The sequence below is a fragment of the Lichenostomus cassidix genome, chromosome 4 (assembly GCF_008360975.1).
Source record: "Lichenostomus cassidix isolate B80296 chromosome 4, HeHo_3.0, whole genome shotgun sequence".
NCBI classification, from domain to species: domain Eukaryota; kingdom Metazoa; phylum Chordata; class Aves; order Passeriformes; family Meliphagidae; genus Lichenostomus; species Lichenostomus cassidix.
The window spans coordinates 21968197-21987856 of NC_139484.1; the positions used below are offsets into that span (position 1 = coordinate 21968197).

General features: G+C 36.7%; 1 protein-coding gene across 3 annotated transcripts in view; it reads right to left on the reverse strand.

The window, feature by feature from the left end:
• LRBA (LPS responsive beige-like anchor protein) overlaps positions 1 to 19660 on the reverse strand; it is a 365208-nt gene that overhangs the window by 17230 nt on the left and 328318 nt on the right. For 2 of the 3 annotated variants that reach the window (XM_085058223.1, XM_085058222.1), the window contains exons 49-52: positions 19398 to 19590; positions 16641 to 16703; positions 13199 to 13354; positions 9559 to 9726 (exon numbers count right to left, since the gene is read on the reverse strand). In XM_085058223.1, coding sequence (XP_084914349.1) covers positions 9559 to 9726; positions 13199 to 13354; positions 16641 to 16703; positions 19398 to 19590 — 580 coding nt within the window. The remainder of the gene's footprint in view (positions 1 to 9558; positions 9727 to 13198; positions 13355 to 16640; positions 16704 to 19397; positions 19591 to 19660) is intronic. The other variant, XM_085058224.1, reaches the window with a different exon arrangement.

Here is a 19660-nt window from a genome sequence, read left to right on the forward strand (position 1 = left end):
GAGGCAGGCCATAACTCCAAAACCTCTATGTTGCTAGTGTTACTAGAATTTCAATCCAGAAACACTTAAAAAATCATTTCTTACCCAAGTCAGGATTGTTGTATTGATCAAATAATTTTTATAACATTTACTCTGGTCATTTCATTCTAGACTATAAATTATTATATCTTCTTCACTACTTTGCTCTGTCTTACATGGTTACAGACTTTGAAATGAATGGTGATTTTTCTCAGCAACCAAAGAAGGTAAATATATGTGATGTACATCATCCCACAACTATGTATATGGTGCACATTAAGGTTGTATTCATTTACCATGTGAATATAATTTCTTTTACCACATCAACTATTAGTTACAAGTCGTAAATATAGCATTGTTTTTTCCTGGAACTCAAAGGTCTGTGTTGCATCATGGAGTACTAAATACATCCTGCTGGAGAATTTCATGAATCCAGTTTCAGTAACACCTGAAGCTGGATACTGCCAAAAAAGCAGCACCAACCCCCTTCTCTGTTTCCAGTCTCAAAATACATACTGCCTTGATTGCCTCAAAACTTCCTCTACAATGCTTCTTTGAATTACTTACTGATTGACAAATCCTGAAACACAATCTCTCAGCCACCTGAAAACAAGGGTGATACACATGCTGCACTTAATACTTTAGGACATAACTTTTAGCCAAAACAAGTATCTACGGCCCACAAACTTACATGTTCATCACTACCAAGTCACTATAACTATTTAGCTATTTCCAAACTATCTGTGAATGCTATTCCAAGTTCTTTTCAATGAAGACCTTGCTCTCATAGGTATCTATGACGTGACTTTCTTGGCATTCTATATACACAAAACTATATTGCTTATGCAGCATCACTACAGATTTCCAGAATTCATCCACCTGTTGTTCCTCATATTTTTTCCAGTTTTAATATGTGGAGGGTAGAACCATCATTTATATGTGATTTACAGAGTACTCAGAGCAATGAAGCATGAAACTCTTTGAGGTAACAATGTGTTACAGCTGAAAGAAGAAAGGACAGTGACCTTTTGTGGCTGCAGAATTTTAAGCTCTGTTCTAGATTCAGATTGCCCCAGCCTCTGTGAAGCTGCAGGGAACTGTGGAAACATTTACAACATCAGGTTCTCTGTCCACTTTCATGAGGCTTTCAAGACTAAGATTAAATAATGCAATAAATGTTAGGTATAAGAATATTTAGTGATTGCTACCCCTTTCTAAAACATGCTACAGATACTTTTCCACGCCTTGTGGATCTTCTCTATTACATACTTTTTACTGAACTGAACTTGCAACACAAATAGTAAAAGGCAATATTGTCCTTGTTAAAGCCCTTTAATGTAAAAAGAAAGAGGTACTCCATTTCTTTTTACAGTCCCACTTAACAAAACACTCCTGACCTATTTCTGTTTCAGTTCTTATGTTGAACTTAAATTCACATTGTATTTTCTCACTGTAGTTTCAATAAAAAGGATAAAAATTTTACTACAAATGAATTAATTTTTTTTGCCCCAAAAATGTGAATAGCTATTTTTAATATTTTACTAGCTAGAGCTTAGGATCCAGTCCCGAGATCAGCTTCAACTGGATGCCAGCAGATGGTGCTGAAGGACTCTGGCTTTACATACAACATTGTGCTGTCCTGCCATTTTTGAGAAACAAAGAATATTTGTTGCATCTGCAGTTAAACAATGTTAAAATAATACTGAATTATTTACTGACTTTTTTTTTAAGAAGGGTTCACATAATAATGTGTAAAATGTGTGCAAGGGTAAAAAAATAAAAGTGCTATTGAGCAGCTAAAGGAGCATGTGCAGACTGTCCTAAAACTCGGTGCTGGAGCAACACTCTTTTCTTACCAGGCTGACTCCAGTGAACAGCAACTATTGCCTTTATAGCTGCACTAATTTAAAAACATTTTAGTATTTTGAGGCTCTGAAAATTTTTAGCTACTCTGGTAGACCACCATTTGACAGAAAGTAACAGTAATAGGAGAATTTCCATTACTAACTAACCTGATTAGTGATTGATGGACATGTTGATACTCCTGCTACCTAGCATGACAAAAGCAAAAGGGAACCTTAACAGGTAAGCTTTTTACAACTACTTACAATCTTTTTAAGAGAAGTTGCTGTTAGGCAAATCATTTTCATTTTTTAAAATAATAATTAGAATTCTAAATAAATACCTATGCAACAAACATCCTTTGGAAATGTGGACCTTCATCTTCTCTGCTACCATTGGTTTTGAACTGAATTTTGAAAATAGAAGTCCAGATCATGCAGACCTGGGAACCAAGATGTAGGTTAATTCAAGATGAGAATGTGGAAAGAAGGCAGAGGGGTGGTTTTCTGGCTACTGAGTTAAGCAGACTCATGACCTGCTTGAAATGAGTGTGATTGTTCACTGTGTGCAGAGAGAAGCAAATATGCAAATCCTCACAGAATTCAACTTTACTGGATTAGTGTGTCTCAGTACAAAGAAAGTATTACCCATGGCATTGTTCTTCAATCAACCAACACAAGGATGCTTATCAGGTATATTTTCAAAGTTTAAATTGCTTGCATTATCCACTTTAATAATTAATTATGAAGCACTCACTTTCAAAAAGTTTGAATTTTCCAACTGAAAAATGTTTGACACAGTTGATTAAACACAGATGTTCTCTTTTACTATGATTACTAGTACAATTAAAACTAATGATTTATCAAGATCATAGCCTTAATGTTAACAATAATTTATAATAATTTTATAATATATATTTATATATTTAATAATAATAATCATCCTAATCGATAAAAGTCTTGCAGGTATTCAAATATTTATTTAGGAATTCTAGCTAAATAAAAATCAAAAATGCAGTTTCTTGTAACAGTGGCTTGGATAGGAGCATGACTGTTTTTCAGCAAGATAATAACTGTGATTAAACTTTGAATCCTTTGGGAGATTTCCGATTTTATAAATTGAAAAGAATATGCATTTAAAAAATTTGCATCTCGGGGAGATGTTCCACATGTTATCAACAGCAAAACTGTTCAGTGAATCCTCTCAATTAAATCTTAGTTAAATACAGTAATTGTTTTTTAAAATATGAAATCATGTGCTTACATTCATGTGTCCTGCTACACAGCTACACCACTAAACCCATTTATCTCCCACACTTCAGAATACCTGAATATAGTACCCTCTAAAAAATACAAAGCTATGCAATGCAAGCACCCCCATAGTCCTCGTGATGCAAATGTGATACATACAGAGAGTAACATTTTCTAGTTTTATGGGCTAACATAAAAGAGGTAATATAATTTGTTTTATTCACATATGTGTGGAAGATCAATGCAATAACTCAGAAGAGAGCCCATTAGTATTAGCAGTAGTGATATAGTTATACAGAGACTTTACATTTCACAGCACTGAATATTTTTATCAGTCAAGCCCTAATTTCCTTAAGGAAATCAAATTTCTAATTAAAAATACCTTGGTTTCTTCAAAATATGACAACTAAAAAATAATTGTGTACACATATGTAGATATTTGAAAGCAAGAGAACCATCTCTTCATACTCCATGAATAAAAGGCAAGAATAACAGAAAAGCACTTCCACTGGACTGCAGAAATGCCTACCATTTTTTAAGCAAAAACGATTTTAGAAGCATAAGCAATATTAAGATAATTAAATTCACCACTGTAAACCTCCCCTCCAAGAAAATACATCCAAACAAAATAGCTACAGTGAAAAACCAAAAACCTTGAAGACTTAGATTTACATTCACTAATCCAACTGGCCCCTACCTGGTCCATGCAGGTGAGGGATTATTAATGAAGATTGGAGAAAATAGGATATTCCAATTAGAAAATCATTTGTTGGTAAAGGAGTACAAGTATGTATGCCGCAAGCAATTTGGTGACAATTTTAATATATAACAGCTAGAGGTGACATTCTAGATATGATTATAACCAATACAGCAAAACAAATTCAGAAAAACAGTGCTGTAAGGAATTTACATGAAAGTGGTGAAGATACGAGAATGTTGAATATGCTTTGTAAGGGAGAGATCAAGGACAAGAAGATAATTCCTGAAGTATTTTGGGAAAACAGGTTTCAATAGATACAGAATATCCTTCTGTAAGATCTCATGGGAAGTTAAACAGAAAACAAAGGAAAAGGTAATAAGGATAGTGAAAAGTGAAAGCTGCTCCAGTGCAACACAGGGATAAAAGAGACAGGGTCCCAGCTGGCACAACTCAGAGTTCTCCAGTGACTCTAACACAGAAAAGTCAGGTAGAAAGATCAAAATAAATGAGATCTTTCTGAAACAGCGGAAGCAACAAAGTATGAGCAAACAGAGACAAACCCAGGAGAGCCACACATAGATGAGGTGTAACTAACAAGGAAAAATGTTAGTTACGAAAACTACTCGAAAATATGCGAGGTTTTCTCAATAAGTTGGTCTATTATTAAGAGCAAGCAATACCAACAGATGATGCCACACAAAGTACTTCAGGAAAAGGTCAACTGCAGTCAGGCAGCAAACCCAAGTAAAACCAGCAATGAAAACTGTTGTCTCAACTAGAGAATACCTAAATGAGGTAAATGTTTCGCACTCAATTGGCCTGAAAACAGTGATACTGTGACAATGAAACTATGTAATACCAGAGTTACAACTATTCTTTTGTGAATATTGGGTAAAGTTCTGCAAGACAAAAAAAAGGTCGTGTGTTGTTTAAGCAGCAGGAAAAGGGAAAATGAAAAAGTAGTCTGCTTAATCCCAACAAACGGAAAAAATACTGGCAGAACATTTCTATTTTTTATATATACACACACAATTTCCTAGAAGAAAACAAGGAGAAGAGTAACAGCTGATTTGGATTTGTTCTGAACAAATCATGTCAAAGCTATTTTTCTCTTGCAATGGCAAAGTAACAGGACATATTCAGGGAGACATCACATATTTTTACTTTAGTAAGAACTCTAGCACTGTTCCACGTGAGCAATTTCCTAAGGAAAATAGGGACACACACATTCACAAGGTATTATAGATTGGAAGGCTATATTCAGAATGCTACTCATTGTCAAAATACTAAGTGTATTGATGGGCATTCCTGAACTGTGTACTGGCTAACATTTTTTTTAATGACCAATTTAATAGAATAAGACTGCAAATTATATTTGCAGATATGAGTTGCTGCAAGGCTGCTGGAGGACAGGATAAGAATTCAAAATAAGTTTGACAAATTGGAGAAACAGTCTAAAGAATATGCTTCAGAAAGTTTCAAGACAAGATTCCACAGCTAAACTAGACAGGGAAGGAGACACACGTAGGTTCTTCAGAAAACACTGAAATCCATATTGGCCCATACCCTTAAAAGAACTGACAGTGTCATGGTGTTTTGAAAGAAACAGATTTTCCCTAGGGATGTGAAAAGTACTAGTCTGTAAAACAGTTGTTTTCTACTTATCACTGGAAAGGCTTCGGTTGCATTCCTGGGTCTACTTTGAGGAAGACAGTCAACTGAAGGGAGTAACACAGGAAAAAATCAGAGGTCTAGAAAACCATGACTTATGGCAAAAGACAAAGAATTGAGCTATTAAAGTTGGAGGCAAAGAATTGCAGGTCACGGCAATCCAAGTAACTGGAAGTAGCTGTGTAAGAAGGAAATAATCTGTTCTCTACACAAAGGAAAAATAGATAAAGATGATTGAATGCAACTGCTGGAAAAAGAGAACTCGATAGTAGGCTGAACACTGGGAAAAGACCGCTAAGGACAAGGCTTTTAGGGCCCAAAAATGTATTTGTTGAAGTTTTTAAGGGAAGATTGGACAAACATCAGTGGAGAATGGTTTTGGCACATTTAAGCCCTCACCGGGAAAAGAGATCAGGTGACCAAAGCTCCTGCCCGCCCTGTTTCCTATGGTTCTGTGATTACAAAGGAAAATGCAATCCCTCAACCTAGGAAATGTCCAAACACCAGGAGTTGCCACTTGAGCTTCAAAGCGAAAGTGGGATCTGAAAGTGATGCTCACCATTTGTATGCAAATGAATTCTCTCATCTCTTTTCTCCAGCCATCACACAATTCCTCCTCCCACCCCCCACTTCTCGCCTCCCCTCCACCTCCACCTCCTTAGGCTGGGCAAGGACAAAACACAGCATCCTTCCACAGCTCTCTCCCAGGAATCTCCACACATTCCACCGCACAAGTCCTGGTGCATAATGTCACATCCCCAAGTGGTGCCTTGGAGCCTCTCAATATGCAGAAGCCAACTTTGTGTGACACAGCTCACACATGGGCTCCAAGGAGTAGTGAGGGGAGGGCTACATCCTCTCCCTCCCCCCTCCCCTGCCTCCCCCAAGCCAGCCACATGCCAAGGAGAGAAAAGGAAAAGCCCCTTACGCTATGCAAAGTGACATCGCATCTCCACAGTAAATTATGCTAATTAATGTGAAAGTAAAACGGCTCAGGGCTGTTCCAAAGGATACAACTACTTCAGGTCCTCTGCTCTGTTCTGAATTATTCCGAGGCTTGGTCAGAAATTGTCCCCAGAAACATTTCTGCATCAAAAAAAAGGCCTGTGCTCCAAAGTAAAGTACTGCCATGCTTCTACACTTTCAAAACCAATTAATTTAGAAAGAGAAAAACTCTACATTTGATCAAAGAGCATAATGAAATTTTTTTTTGAATTTCAGGTTTTAATTTGAGAAGGAAAAAAAATGATTTAACCTAAATGTAATCAAGCTGTTTTGTGAAGAATAAAATAGTTGCCAGCAGATGTGTCCCACATAGAAATTTCATATCTCTGAGACCTTGATTTGTCAGATTTGGTTTACATTGATCAATGCATTTGAGAGTTGCTGGGGAGAGACTAAATACGATTGTGAGACTGCAGAGGTGTAATTTCTTTAAGAAGTCAGCCTCAAAGTTGGAAGTTAAATGATGAAAATAATTAGTATTTCAGTAACATTTTTCTTCTGTTAAACCAAAAACAGAGAAGTTTTCAATACTGTCAAGTTAGCCAGAAAATTGTCCTTGATAATCAATATCAAACCACTTATTTATCACATGTACCATAGGCCATCAGCTTAAGTATCATTCTAAAACATAAATATACACAGCCAGAGATCCAGAGCTCAGTGCTCTGAAAGTAAAAAAATCAGACAAATGAACCTAAATAAATGTAACTGGTGGAATAATGTGTGCCTAATGGGATATTATTTGGGGTAGATGGATCATACCAGCCTGTTGACTTATGTACATGAGAGGCAACACATACTATGTGAGAAGGTAAGAAATACTCCCCCTTTGAAATTATTTTCCTTGAAACTACTCTGGCACCACGATTTGGTAAAGTGCCATTAGATGCATGTTGCTGTGAAGTCATCTAAGATGGATATTTAAGATAATTAAACAAAGAAAAAATAGAAAAGAAGTATCAACTTTAAGAGTATCTATAATTCCAGTGAATAGTGCTCATTGAAAGCATGAATAAATGATATTTTTAGGCTAAAAAAATCATAAGCTTCAAATACAGAAAGACCAGTTAAATATCAATATCCTGCAAATGGATGGAAGTAAGAGCTGCAGTAACAGGGATCAGAACCAAACAAGTCTACTGGTGCTTTCCATTTCTGACAAAATCAGAACTAAGCAGAAACAGCTCTTTTTATTTGTCTTTTCAAAAAAAATTTTAACTGAACAGAGAAGCCTACAGACAGCTATTTCTGGGAAAAATTAAACACCCCAGATTACCATCTCTTTGAAGCAGGAACTGTCTATACCCATGTCTAGGACTATGTATAGTGCCATGAGATTCCAATTGATAACAAAGGTTTCCAGGCATGCTGTATCACCAAAAATACCCTACATAAAGGCAATCAGTAAACATGGGAGACATTGCAAATCCCTAGAAGTCCAAGTTTAATAGAACTGCAAGCAAAGAGACTTACCAGGTAGCTACTGTTTGATTTTAAACAGCAGCTAAAGTAGCCTAATTTTGGAAACTGCAAAACTTTATTACCATAGAAATTTGCATGAGAAAAAACAGTCAATAGATAACAAAATGTACATATTTGAGTCAGATACTAGGTACAACACCTATGCAAGTGATCTGTTAGGCTCTTCAAGGATCCTACAGCATTAAGGACTTGTTCACACAGCAATCAAGCCTGGAAAATGTGGGACAAGTACAACTTCTCAGGGCATGCCTAGGAATCTGCAAACTCTTTGGAGTTTCCAAGTTTACAAGCTCTGCAAAAATAACACAGAGTTTGCATTTTCTTTAAATTGACAGATTGCAAAATATTTATGAAGTATTCACAGAGATTTTCTCCCACAGGCAAAGCTGTATTTACTGAAAGATGGTCATAAAATTCTGCTAGCCACTTCCTGGAAAAACTGCCATCTCTTGAATAGGACTACTTGGAGGATAATAAGTTTGCTCACATCCTCTGCCTCCAAATATTGCAACTGTGTGAACTGAGCTGCATCTTGTTCAACTTCTGAATAGTTTTCACAGTCAACATCAAATAATCTGCAAGTTAAATTCAGATATTCATTCTGATATTAATTAGTTGTGCTTCTTCAAAGTCGCTCACAGGGTGCAATTTCAAGCCACCTCTGTGTTTCAAATTCAAGTAACTCCAGATGAGTAACAGATTGAATATGGAACACACAACTTTACCAAATTGATTAATTTGGAAGATGTCAGGTATTGTTTCAATTATATAAAATTGTGTGCCAGCTATAACTGCACTATGACAGATCTAACACCACTTCTTGTTTTCCAGATGTCCATTTTGTCCTCTGCAGACATCAAGTACTACTACTATTTAAACAGGGTCAAAGACCTTAAGTGGAAGGCAGAAAACTTAAGAAATACTCTTAATACAGAATATACTGTCTCTCACCCCTTCCATTCAGGGCACTTTATTTTGGGCTGAACAGGACCTCTTTTTGGCTATGATATTCCCCTAAATTTATGTATATATGCTCTCACAAGCTGTCTTGAAACCCCCTCACTCCTGTAAACTGGCTTACTCTAGGCTTTTTCTCAACTGCAGGTCTGCCTTTTTCTTTGATTTGGGGATCAGAAATGAATTTTTTTTGTGTGTGTGGAGTGAAACTGGCATGAACCAAGATCCCTTTCTACCCCGTTACATCATACAGGCACAGCAAGGTTGAACAGTCCTAGTGACTCACTGTTTTTTAGAGTTAAAAGAGAGAATCTGCATGAATAAAAGATAGGATTCAGGAACTCCTAAGAAATGCTGCAAGAGGGAAGAGAATAAATACTTTGGCAAGTGCAAGGTGAGTTTGGGTGGGGAGGTATTAAAACTGAATTAGGCTGGAGCAGGGTTACCCTGACTTAGTAGTTTGGTTATATGGCATGAGCCCTTTGGTTGCAGTGGAACCAACTAGAATGCCTGGGATGTGAGAGCAAGGATTAGGCATGTAGCACCTTCCCTAAGATTTTGTCCTACGAAGTGTTTGCTGAAGGCATTTTGAGACAACCTCCTTATAAATCAGGTTTTTCTGTTTTTCCTTACCTCTTGGGTTATCACCAATGATGTTGGTTTTGCCATTCCAGTACCAGAGCAGCAAGGTTGCATCACGGGATCCTGAGAGGATGTAACAATTCCCTCCAATGTAGGACTCAGAACGAGCAAGACAGGTTACAACATCCCAGTGTCCAAACACTACTTGCATCAGTTTACCTGTAAAACATCAAATTGATTCTTTTAAAACTCTTCTCTTATTCTTTCCAAGGCAAAGCAAACACATTATAACATACTTTAGAAATATCTTCTCCATAAAAAAAAAGAAAGGTTCAAAAGAGAACTACAGTGGAGAGTCTATTTTTTCTTTATTTATTTGGTGGGAACTTATTTAGAAGTGCAGTAGTCCATACAGTCCACACCAAAAAATACTTGCCATCTCTCAATATTATACTTTATTCAAAAGTCTCACTGGATTTGCTGAAGCACAGCAACTGGAGATTGTGATGGGGCAAAGGACACACCCACACATTTCTAATGCACCTACTCAGCCCATTCAGGTGACAGGGGCCAGGACAAATTCTGCAGCCAATGGCACAAGGAAGTGTGATGTGTGATGTCTCCAATGTGTGACCCTGGGTTTTTCAGCCCAAATGACCAGGCATCTGTTTGTGCTTTGGGATGAATAAAGAGCGAGGAAGAACAGAAGGGAAAGAGTGATGGCTTTGGAAGGATTAACAAGACAGGCCAAAAGAAGAAACAGGAAATGCAAACTACTGCATTTCTGAATAGAAATAAATTAAAACTAAATGAAATTAAATTTTCTGAAAAGCGTCCAGAAAAATAAAAAGTAACACAGATCAGTGATAGGACTCAAATTACCCGCAAACTAATAAAATACTTGGGGGCACGAATTAAAAAACTATTGGTCACTTAATGTGATTAATAGGGAACATTTTACAGCCTCTTTTTTACACATTGCATTTGTATCCAGACACTAAGTAACACTTGAAGGGAACAAAAGATTTAAGGGAGTTGTTCTAAAAAGAGAACAAAACCAACGTTAACAGCCTGATTTATAACAAGATCAAAAATTTAATTGCATTAAAGTGAAGAAAATCAGAAAAAAACCAAGAGATATGCATGAATATCTACCAAAAAAAAAAGAAAAAAACAAAAAAGGAAGGTACTTTAGTATATGAAGAAAAAATAAAATAACAAGATGCAATTTAAAGGAAGCCTGTACATTAGATTCAAAATAAAACACTGATAAAACTTATTAGGCCTGCTCTAACCTTGCAAGAGAAATTGTGAGATGAAGTGCTGCCACATGAGCCATTTCTGACTGGACTGGACAGGGCAAACCCCTGGATGCACTCTAACTGTGCATATCTACCTTGTAGAGGAAGGGTGAGTAACTTGGGGACCAAATAATTATGTGACAATTTTTTTCAGTTGTATTGATGTAGATATTCAACTACCTGGGGTGATTTATACTTTTAGAATGCGAGTTGATGTTATAAACATCACTGAGTTATAGAGATCTCCCTTTCAATTATTTCTATGTTTATAGGTTTCTACATTTATTTGTTCTACAAAACAAGCATTTTTCAAGGGTATTTGCTTGACAGTTGTTTCTGTAGTGGCACTGCCTTGTTAGTTTTATTTTGTTACTGTGTGGCTTAAGATTCAACAAATTTCATCAAAAGAAGAAATAAGAATTTGCTCTCTTGTATTACTAATAAAAATTGACTAATTCCAGAATAGTTCCTCAAACTTTCCTGTTTCCTTTAACATGAGTTGTCCTCTCTATACAGTGATATCAAACTTTACCATTTGCACTCAGATATCCTTTTTTGACAGAACAAATTTTCCAGTTAATGTTTCATTTGACAGCTGTGCTAAAAATAATTAAACGAAAAATAAGACTCAAGTCTGCAGTACTGGAGCTAAAACACTGTCTAGAAGTCTTTCCCACTGCTGGAGAAAGGTTTTATTGTGCTTCTGCTATACTGGCTGTGCTGAGAACCCATGATTTATGTTAAAAGTATTTTCTATTAAAAACAAACAAACAAGCCCAAGATCTGATAGGAAAATGGTTCTTTTTTTGTTGTTTAAGTACTAAAATGTAATTGAATTCAACGCTAGTGATCACTTGCCTTTATGCATTACTGATCACATCATCTTTTCGTCTTGGTGTTCTGCTGATTACAAAGTATTTCCCTACTATATCCTCATTTTAATTGGAAGCGAAGTAAACTACATCTGAATTCACTTCATTTAAGCTAGAGTTGCTATATTGACAAATAGAAGAGACAAATCTGGAACTTTTCTGACAATAGTATTTTGGTTTATAACCTGATTAACTATGATAGTAACAAGGTGCCTGGCGAATCTGCCACACAAAGAGGAAATAACTTAGAGGTATTTGTAGTTCAGATTGATACAGGACAAGGCTACCAAAACCATACAAGTTCCTTCCACAGATATAAGGTAAAATACATCCTTTGATATAATAGAATTATTTCTCTATTCACATAAATCAAGAATATACACTGAATATTTATTACTGCTAGCTATTCTTTCTGAAGATCTACTTTAAATTCACAGTTTTATGTAGATTTATTTTCATCAATGAGAAAATTAACCTAAGAAGGGTCTAACAAGATGTCTGTATAATGAATTGTGGGCAGTCAATATGACGTAAATGGAACCTCTCCTTTATGCTTAAGGCTTTGAAATTGCAAAAATGACAGAAATGCTGAAGTATGCCATGAGATCTAAAGTCTTAACAAATTTTTATTAAAGACCATCCTGTTTTGTTAGACATTTTGGTTTGCCAAGTGTGAAAAACACTGTTAAGTAATATATTTAAGAAATGATGATAAACATGTAGGATATTCCCTAGGGATTAATAACCTACTGGAAAGCTTGATGGCACACACACATTAACCACACTGGGTCATTAATCCCAAAGAAGTACCTTGCAGTGAGGTTGCTATTTCCATTACAAGATAATGAAAGGGGAAAAATCATACCCAGTTTTTTCTGGAGTTCCATGGCTTTTAAATTCCTGTAGCTCCTACACTGAAAGATTCTTTTCTATTTAGCATGACACATGCATGACTTCAATGGTTTGGACACACTCCAGCTGACAGACTAATTTAACTGCTGCCCATTATATTGATCAGTTTATGTTATATAAAAGAATTCAGTGGCTGCAAATCAATTCTTGTAGTATGGCATAGCTTTCAAAGGCTTTCATAAGTATTCTTTCACCAGATTTCAAGACTTCTTATTCTATGGTACTTGCCTGTATTTCCTGAAAATACCCAATTCTGTGGTGCTGAAAACCAAACAGAGCTAAATTCAAGTAAAAACACTTTAAGAACAATTCTCCTGGTATGCAGGGCCTCACACAAACTCTAGTGAAAACTACAGTGCAAGAACAGATATCCCTGGACTATAAGTTTGACGCGTGACGCTCAGTCTAAACAAGAGCTCCTTCTCTCACATTTGCAGTCATTCCACAAAAATGATACAGGGCACCAGTAGGTAAGGAAAGATTTGACAAATATTATTTATTGGGGAATAAATACACACTCCACTTCTGATGCTTTATCTGAAACAGCAGGCTGATTTTGAGAAAAAAAAAAATTTAGGCTGTTTCCGTATTTAAAAAATACATTACCTGAGTCAGTAGAATAAACGCGGAAACTCTTGTCCCAGAAGCCACAGACCAAGATGTAACGATTGTCAGAGGTGATGACAAAACACTGAGAATGTACCTGAATGCTTTGGTCTAAAAGGTCAGTGATTTGCCTTCTGTGCATACCTGTATTGCTGGCTGAACAAAAAAACATACAAACCAAGAAAGTTTAGCATCCACATACACAGAAAAATTTAGAAACCTATATTCTGACCAAATGCATTCTTCACTTCTCTTACTTTTTTTTAATAGCAGGGATATTTTGTTTCTAATTCTACTATAAAACACTCATTACACTTCTGGGGACAATGCTAATTTCTTGTATATATGTACATATTCTAAATTAGAAGAAATCCCTTTTTTAAGTGAAATGCAGCTGGGAAATAAATGAAAGATTGTACATAGGCATGGTACACAAAAATCCAATCAGCAACCTTCCCCCCTTCTTCTAGTATAAGAAATTAAAAATTAGAAACAAAGCAAGGGAGTGTAATGATAAGATAGTACATAAAGTATATAGTGGCTCAAACACAGCACACAAAGGATCATGATTTTGTATCATATACCACTTGTATTTCATTGCAAGCATAGCAATTTTAAAAAAGAGTAACTTCAGTAAACATCATTACTGTTTCACCCTTTTTTAAGCAGTTCCCAAAAATTAGCCAGCTTATCTACCCAGTCAACTATTAAGTTGAGAGGAAAATATTTACCCTATTTTGATCACTTGATGTTTTATTTCCTGAGATAATCCTGCACTGGGAGTGTACAGAATGGATGGGAATCAATTAGTGAACACATTTTTCATATTATATTTTGTTCTTATATGTATATCCCTATACATATCTATCAGGGAAATCCTACACTGTAGGAAGAACTTGCAGCCTGCTTTGCTCCTGAGGGAACCTGACTTCCAGCCCATGCAAGTAATTTCTCATGGGTTTGTCTGCCAACTGCTTGGAAAACTGTTACTTCCATCCAGAGGATCTTCCAAACCTGCCTCTGCCCTGAACTTGTGCTCTTCTTTACTCTTTGTTCTTTGACTTCTTTCCATTCTCCCAGGCTAGCTATCTCCTAAGCCTTGGGCTTATTCCCTTTACTCTAAATCAAATCCTTCATTTATTTACACTTTTGCTATAATGTTAAAAATGTTGATATTGTGCTGTCAATATGGGCAGCAAATAATTTAGCAAGGTGTTGCCATTTGCTCTCTGCAGGTAACACACAATGTGGCCTTCACTGCTCTTGCAGCCACTTAAAGAGCAACAACAACTTGTTATAAATGCACAGTGAAATGTTCTGTATGACAGAATAGCAGCAAAGGAACCTCAAAAAATGTGCAGATCAACACATTCATGGGGAAAAGGCCTTCAAAAAGCTTCAGCTCAAAAAGAGGTCTAGGATCTGTGTCATATCAGACATTGCTGGTTTATGTCTTCCTGTGCACTGGGAAAATGAGGAGCAGGAATCTCTCCTTACGACTAAGACAGCAACAAGATTCCTGCGATAACCATAAAAGTGTAATTTTGTGGTCCTCTTAGGTGCCATTTCTAGGTAAATGTGTCTAGCCACAATTAAAAACCTCTAATATTACCTACATAATTACTTGCACCCGATGATGCTACTTAGTAATAACAAAAAAAAAAAGCCTTAAACCTTTTAAACTATGTCCAGTGTAATCAGAAGGCTGATTTGAGATCTACTGTAGGAAGGGAATATTAAACCATTTTTCAGAACGTGAACATTAATTTTAAAGGTCTTTCTACCAAAAAAAAGCCAAAGTATTTTGTAAGCTAAAGGCAAACATGAAAATGGAATTTTAATTTTAAAATTATGAAAAAAATAGAAAGGATAATAAAAATTTTCTTTCCTTCTGCGCGTTTTCCACAAGATGTAAAAAAAAAAAATAATCAGACAGGTTCAATGTAAGTTGGGGTTTTTTGTTGCATATATTTATTTATATTTCTAAGATCTACTTGATAGCAGGTTTTAAAGCAGAACATACATTTCCTGCTCCAAACATTTTTTTTTATAAAATCTGTTTCAGGAAGGAAAAGACAGTTACAACATGTGTCCTCCTCATAATAACTACTGCACTATTCCGATGAGGATGGGTTTTAGTAACTTTGGAAAAACACTTTAATTTTATCAGCTCTGTAAAATGGTTTCACATGCCCCCACTGTTCCTGATTTAATTATCCTAGAGTTTACCCAGCAAAGGGGCTATACAAAAAGAGTCTGTATCTACACAAGAAGAGCCTGTATCGCACTTCCTACTGGGATATGCACATTGGTTTTGAAATTAATTCTCACTGCCTGACAGACCTGTCATTCTAACCTATCCAGGCAAGTTCATTTTTGCTCTGATTTTCCCATGCTTCCATAATTGGACAATTCACTTCTTTTTCGCTTAAGCTACCACCCTGAAACAGCTGGTTGTTAAACCAAGTTTGAAGTCCAATAGAACTGGGGGGCACAGAATCCTCTTCTTTGCTCCTGTCTTACAAATAGTTTGTGTTTGGGGTTTGGTACTTTGAGTTTTTCTTTTCTGCTCATGTTTAACATTCCATTTGCCATGCCATAGACTCCAAGTATACACTCCCCAAATTTGGGCCTGGAATGAAAGAACTGACCAAATTCTAACCATGCTAATAGAAAAAATCAGCTCCATGTAAATTGATAAACCTCTGTAATAAAGAGACATGAATTGAATGTATTACACTGAGTCATTAAATAAAGGAGAGACATTCCTCCACCCCTTTTTAATAAAAGAAAAACATACACAAATTTAACCAGTGAAGCTGATCAAAAGATGCAATACCCTTGAAAAATGAATACTAATATCTCAACACTAAACCGGAGTGGGCAATATATTTCAACTTTGAAACCGCTTTGCAATTACACATTAATCCCCTCAGCCTGAACAGCAGGTCTATGAAGAAAGGATTGATCTCCTTTAATGATGAAACCCTGGCACCATGGGTTTTTTTTCCACAACACGGTGCAGTTAAGAACCCCACTGTTATTATGAAAATTTCCTCGGCAAAGGAGCTCCATCACATTACCAGTGCACCGATTCATCATAACGTGCCTCGCTCCTGCTCATCAACAAGTCTGAGTGATGAAAAGATCCAATATTATCCTGACAGTACTTCATGCACATTCTCAATCACACATTATTACAGCATCCATATTAATTTTCACTGACACGCGTCCTAGGCCTGTTCAAATTAGGCAAACCAACGAGGGGGAGTTGATGAAATACCAGCATAGCCACAGCTCATTGCATTCCAATTTGCATGCAAATGGTTTATCAGGAAAATTCCATTCCCAGCAACCAGCAAGTGAAAAACAACCGTAATCTACACTTCAGGGCCACCATACAGAGCTTAATGAATCGCAAAGAGAGAAGGAAGTGACAGACCTATGAGAGGATCGATTTCCACTGGCAGCTGGTAAGGCTGGTCTTGTACAGCACCTTGATGAGCTGGAATTCAGGAAAGAAGATTTTAAAACTTTGCTTTTTTTTTAAATACATGAAGCCACAGATATTTCATAAATCAAAGCTATGCCCTCTTCTTTAACTATTCAAGATTCTTCTGCATCAATTGAATTACAAAAAAAAATCCAGGTGCTTTTGCAGGCTGCTTATTAAACATTTATTTTAGATTAGGGCTATTCTGAATGTATGCCATCAGCAGCAGCTCTGGTCCTGAGCCATAAGCTCTAGCAGATGCTTTACTGGCAACCTCTCCTGTCGCAACAAAACAAAATTAAGTGGTAAAGAGGACTGAAAACAAAATGTGACAACCATCTGCTGACTGTAGCAAATACTATTTTCCTCTTTACTTTTTAAAGCACTGCTTTGAACAACTGAAGCACAAAGGACTTTTTTTTTTAAAAAGTCAGTTTATGATGCAGAGAGGGAAATCTCATAGTCATCTTGTAGTCAGCCAGTATTTAAGGATTCATCCATCACCAAAACCCATTTATTTGTGAGTTTGCATAGAAGTTAATATATTAATTCTGCCAACCCACATTTCATCTGGGCACCTGGCATACCAGTAAAATGTTTATGTACTGAGTTCTCTTGCAGGGGTAAAAAGAAAGCCCTTTTTTTTTTTGTCCCCACAGCTTCACTTCAAAGAAACAAACAAACTCGTCCCCAACCCCCCCAAACATCCCCCAATACCTTGCTGGAATATAAACAAAAAATAATGGCTGAATATTTGTAGCTATGATTTTTCTACATACCATCCACAGCTTAACATAAAAATTAGTGTCAATACAAGAATTTCTTAATTAACTGATTCATAAGTAAATTCAAAATTCTACTGCAATGAAACACCAACACAGAACAAAACATTAAATCGACATGATGAAAAAGAGCATCCTGCTGGGTACCAGTGCCGTTAGATGTCAGCAAAGCCACCAAATTCATATTCAAAGGCAGGAATGGGCTTTTTAATTACACATTAGTGACAACTGGTCACTTGGCAACTTAACTTTTTTATCATGATGCCTCATTAGCAAAGACAATGCTAAGCCCACAGCAGGGGATATGGAGTAGTAATGATACCTGCCCTCTCATCCTAGGAGATCCCATTTCAGTATAAAATTGGAAGTCAACAATAGGGAAGGCTCAGCAGTCCACACCCAGATATCTTAAGCATAGTAGTCCATTAATAGCCCGTAGCTAATGAGTGTGCTCTCACAGGAGTGGGGTGAGGTGAGTTTTTATTGGGTTTTTGTTGGTTGGCTTTTGTTTGGCTTGATCTTGGGTTTTCCTGTATTCTTTGTAATAGCAAGACAAGTGGAAAATGCCTCTAAATGAAAAAATAGCAACTCAAAAGCACAGCTTACTGTTCTCCCTATCACAGGTGAGGGAAAACCCAAACTTTAGAAGCTTTGTTCAACTCAAACCAGTTTATTACTACACTCACCAAATTGGTTGCTTTCTCACAGATCATCAAACAGCAAAATTGTGTTGATATCAAAATGAACTCCTACCATTTTTGAACTTTTTTTTTTCCCATGACTGTTCTATGTTCTCAAAGGCCATTTTTTAAAAGCCTTGAATATTATATACCGAAGGTCACACATCCAAGGTATGAGAGGATACTGTCATCCTCCTTTCAAAGAAATCTCAGGAGCCATGTAAATAGTTCTTGCTCACAACTTGTTATCTTAGACAAGTCTCCCTTCCCCCCTTCCTTACCACCTTTCTCTTTAAGCATTTCTAGGGCTGGTGAAATAATACATAGATGTTTCTATTTGAGAGGTAATTTGTAAGAATTAGGAAAAAGTGTGGGAGTCATCTGGCTTTTTTCAAAAAGGAATGAAGGACCATGGGTCAAGATTTCTTAGTAGGAATTTCAGCCATGTAAGTATTTCTCTGGTGCAAGTATCTTCTATTTAAGTTATTTGAGTAGAAGGTGTTTTTTCCCTCCTTTCTTGAAAAGCCTTTGACCAAATTTACTGCATTGCACTCAAATAAACTTCCTTTGACAGCTTGGGCCTACAACTGTCATAGTCAGGGAAAGGAGGATAGACGTCTTTAAGATTAGAGAATATTAGAATTAAAAGCAGAATCATATTGTCAAGTAAAACACACTTTTAAAGGAAAACTAATTTTATTAGTTGCTATGCAAATGGCTATTTTGCTTTCCTTTCATACTGATAATACATAAGCACTTTGTAACTTCAGGATGTTTAAGGTAAGACTTCCTATATATTCTATTTTCTAATGCTCATTGGGTCTTTATAATCAAAAAGAGAAAGATACAAGATTTCAGGCAAGTTCTACATGTTTTAAAACTGTCTGACATGATATGGTTCAGGCCTCCAACTGACTGAACAACAAATTTAGGAGCAAGAGTGTGCTTTTATCATGACCAACTAGTGATAGACTGGTTTTGTCTCCTTGCACAGTGCCTGATGGCCTGGAAAGCCATTGTTGTTACAAACCTTCTGTGTGATACACGTCTCACTACACAATAGCTCAGAAATTACCTTTCCAAGGAGAAGCTAAGTCCATGTTTGAAGAGCTGGCTGTGTCAATGAAATGGACTTGCTTTTTCCACTTTAAATTTACAATAGTTCCACAGCAAATGTTAAAAAAACAACAGAAGTGCTGCTGGATGGCAGGGGTTTCTTAGGCTTCTTGCTTGAATGTACTTACCAGGGAGGTTGTGCCACTTGTTTACAGCAAAGAGCCTGTTTGCAGTGACAGTGATCACAGCGGCAGTGGCCAGGCCGGGCTGGGTGTTGGCAGCCACGTGAGTGACCGGGGAGTTGGACGGGAACTTCAGGACCATGATAACGTCCTGCTGGGCTTGCTCTGTGAACATCAAGGGGCTCTGCAGGAGGAGATACTGTTGAGTGCACACGACAAGAACCCAAATACACGGGAAAAGAGAACACGGGGAGGAGAAGAGACAGGAC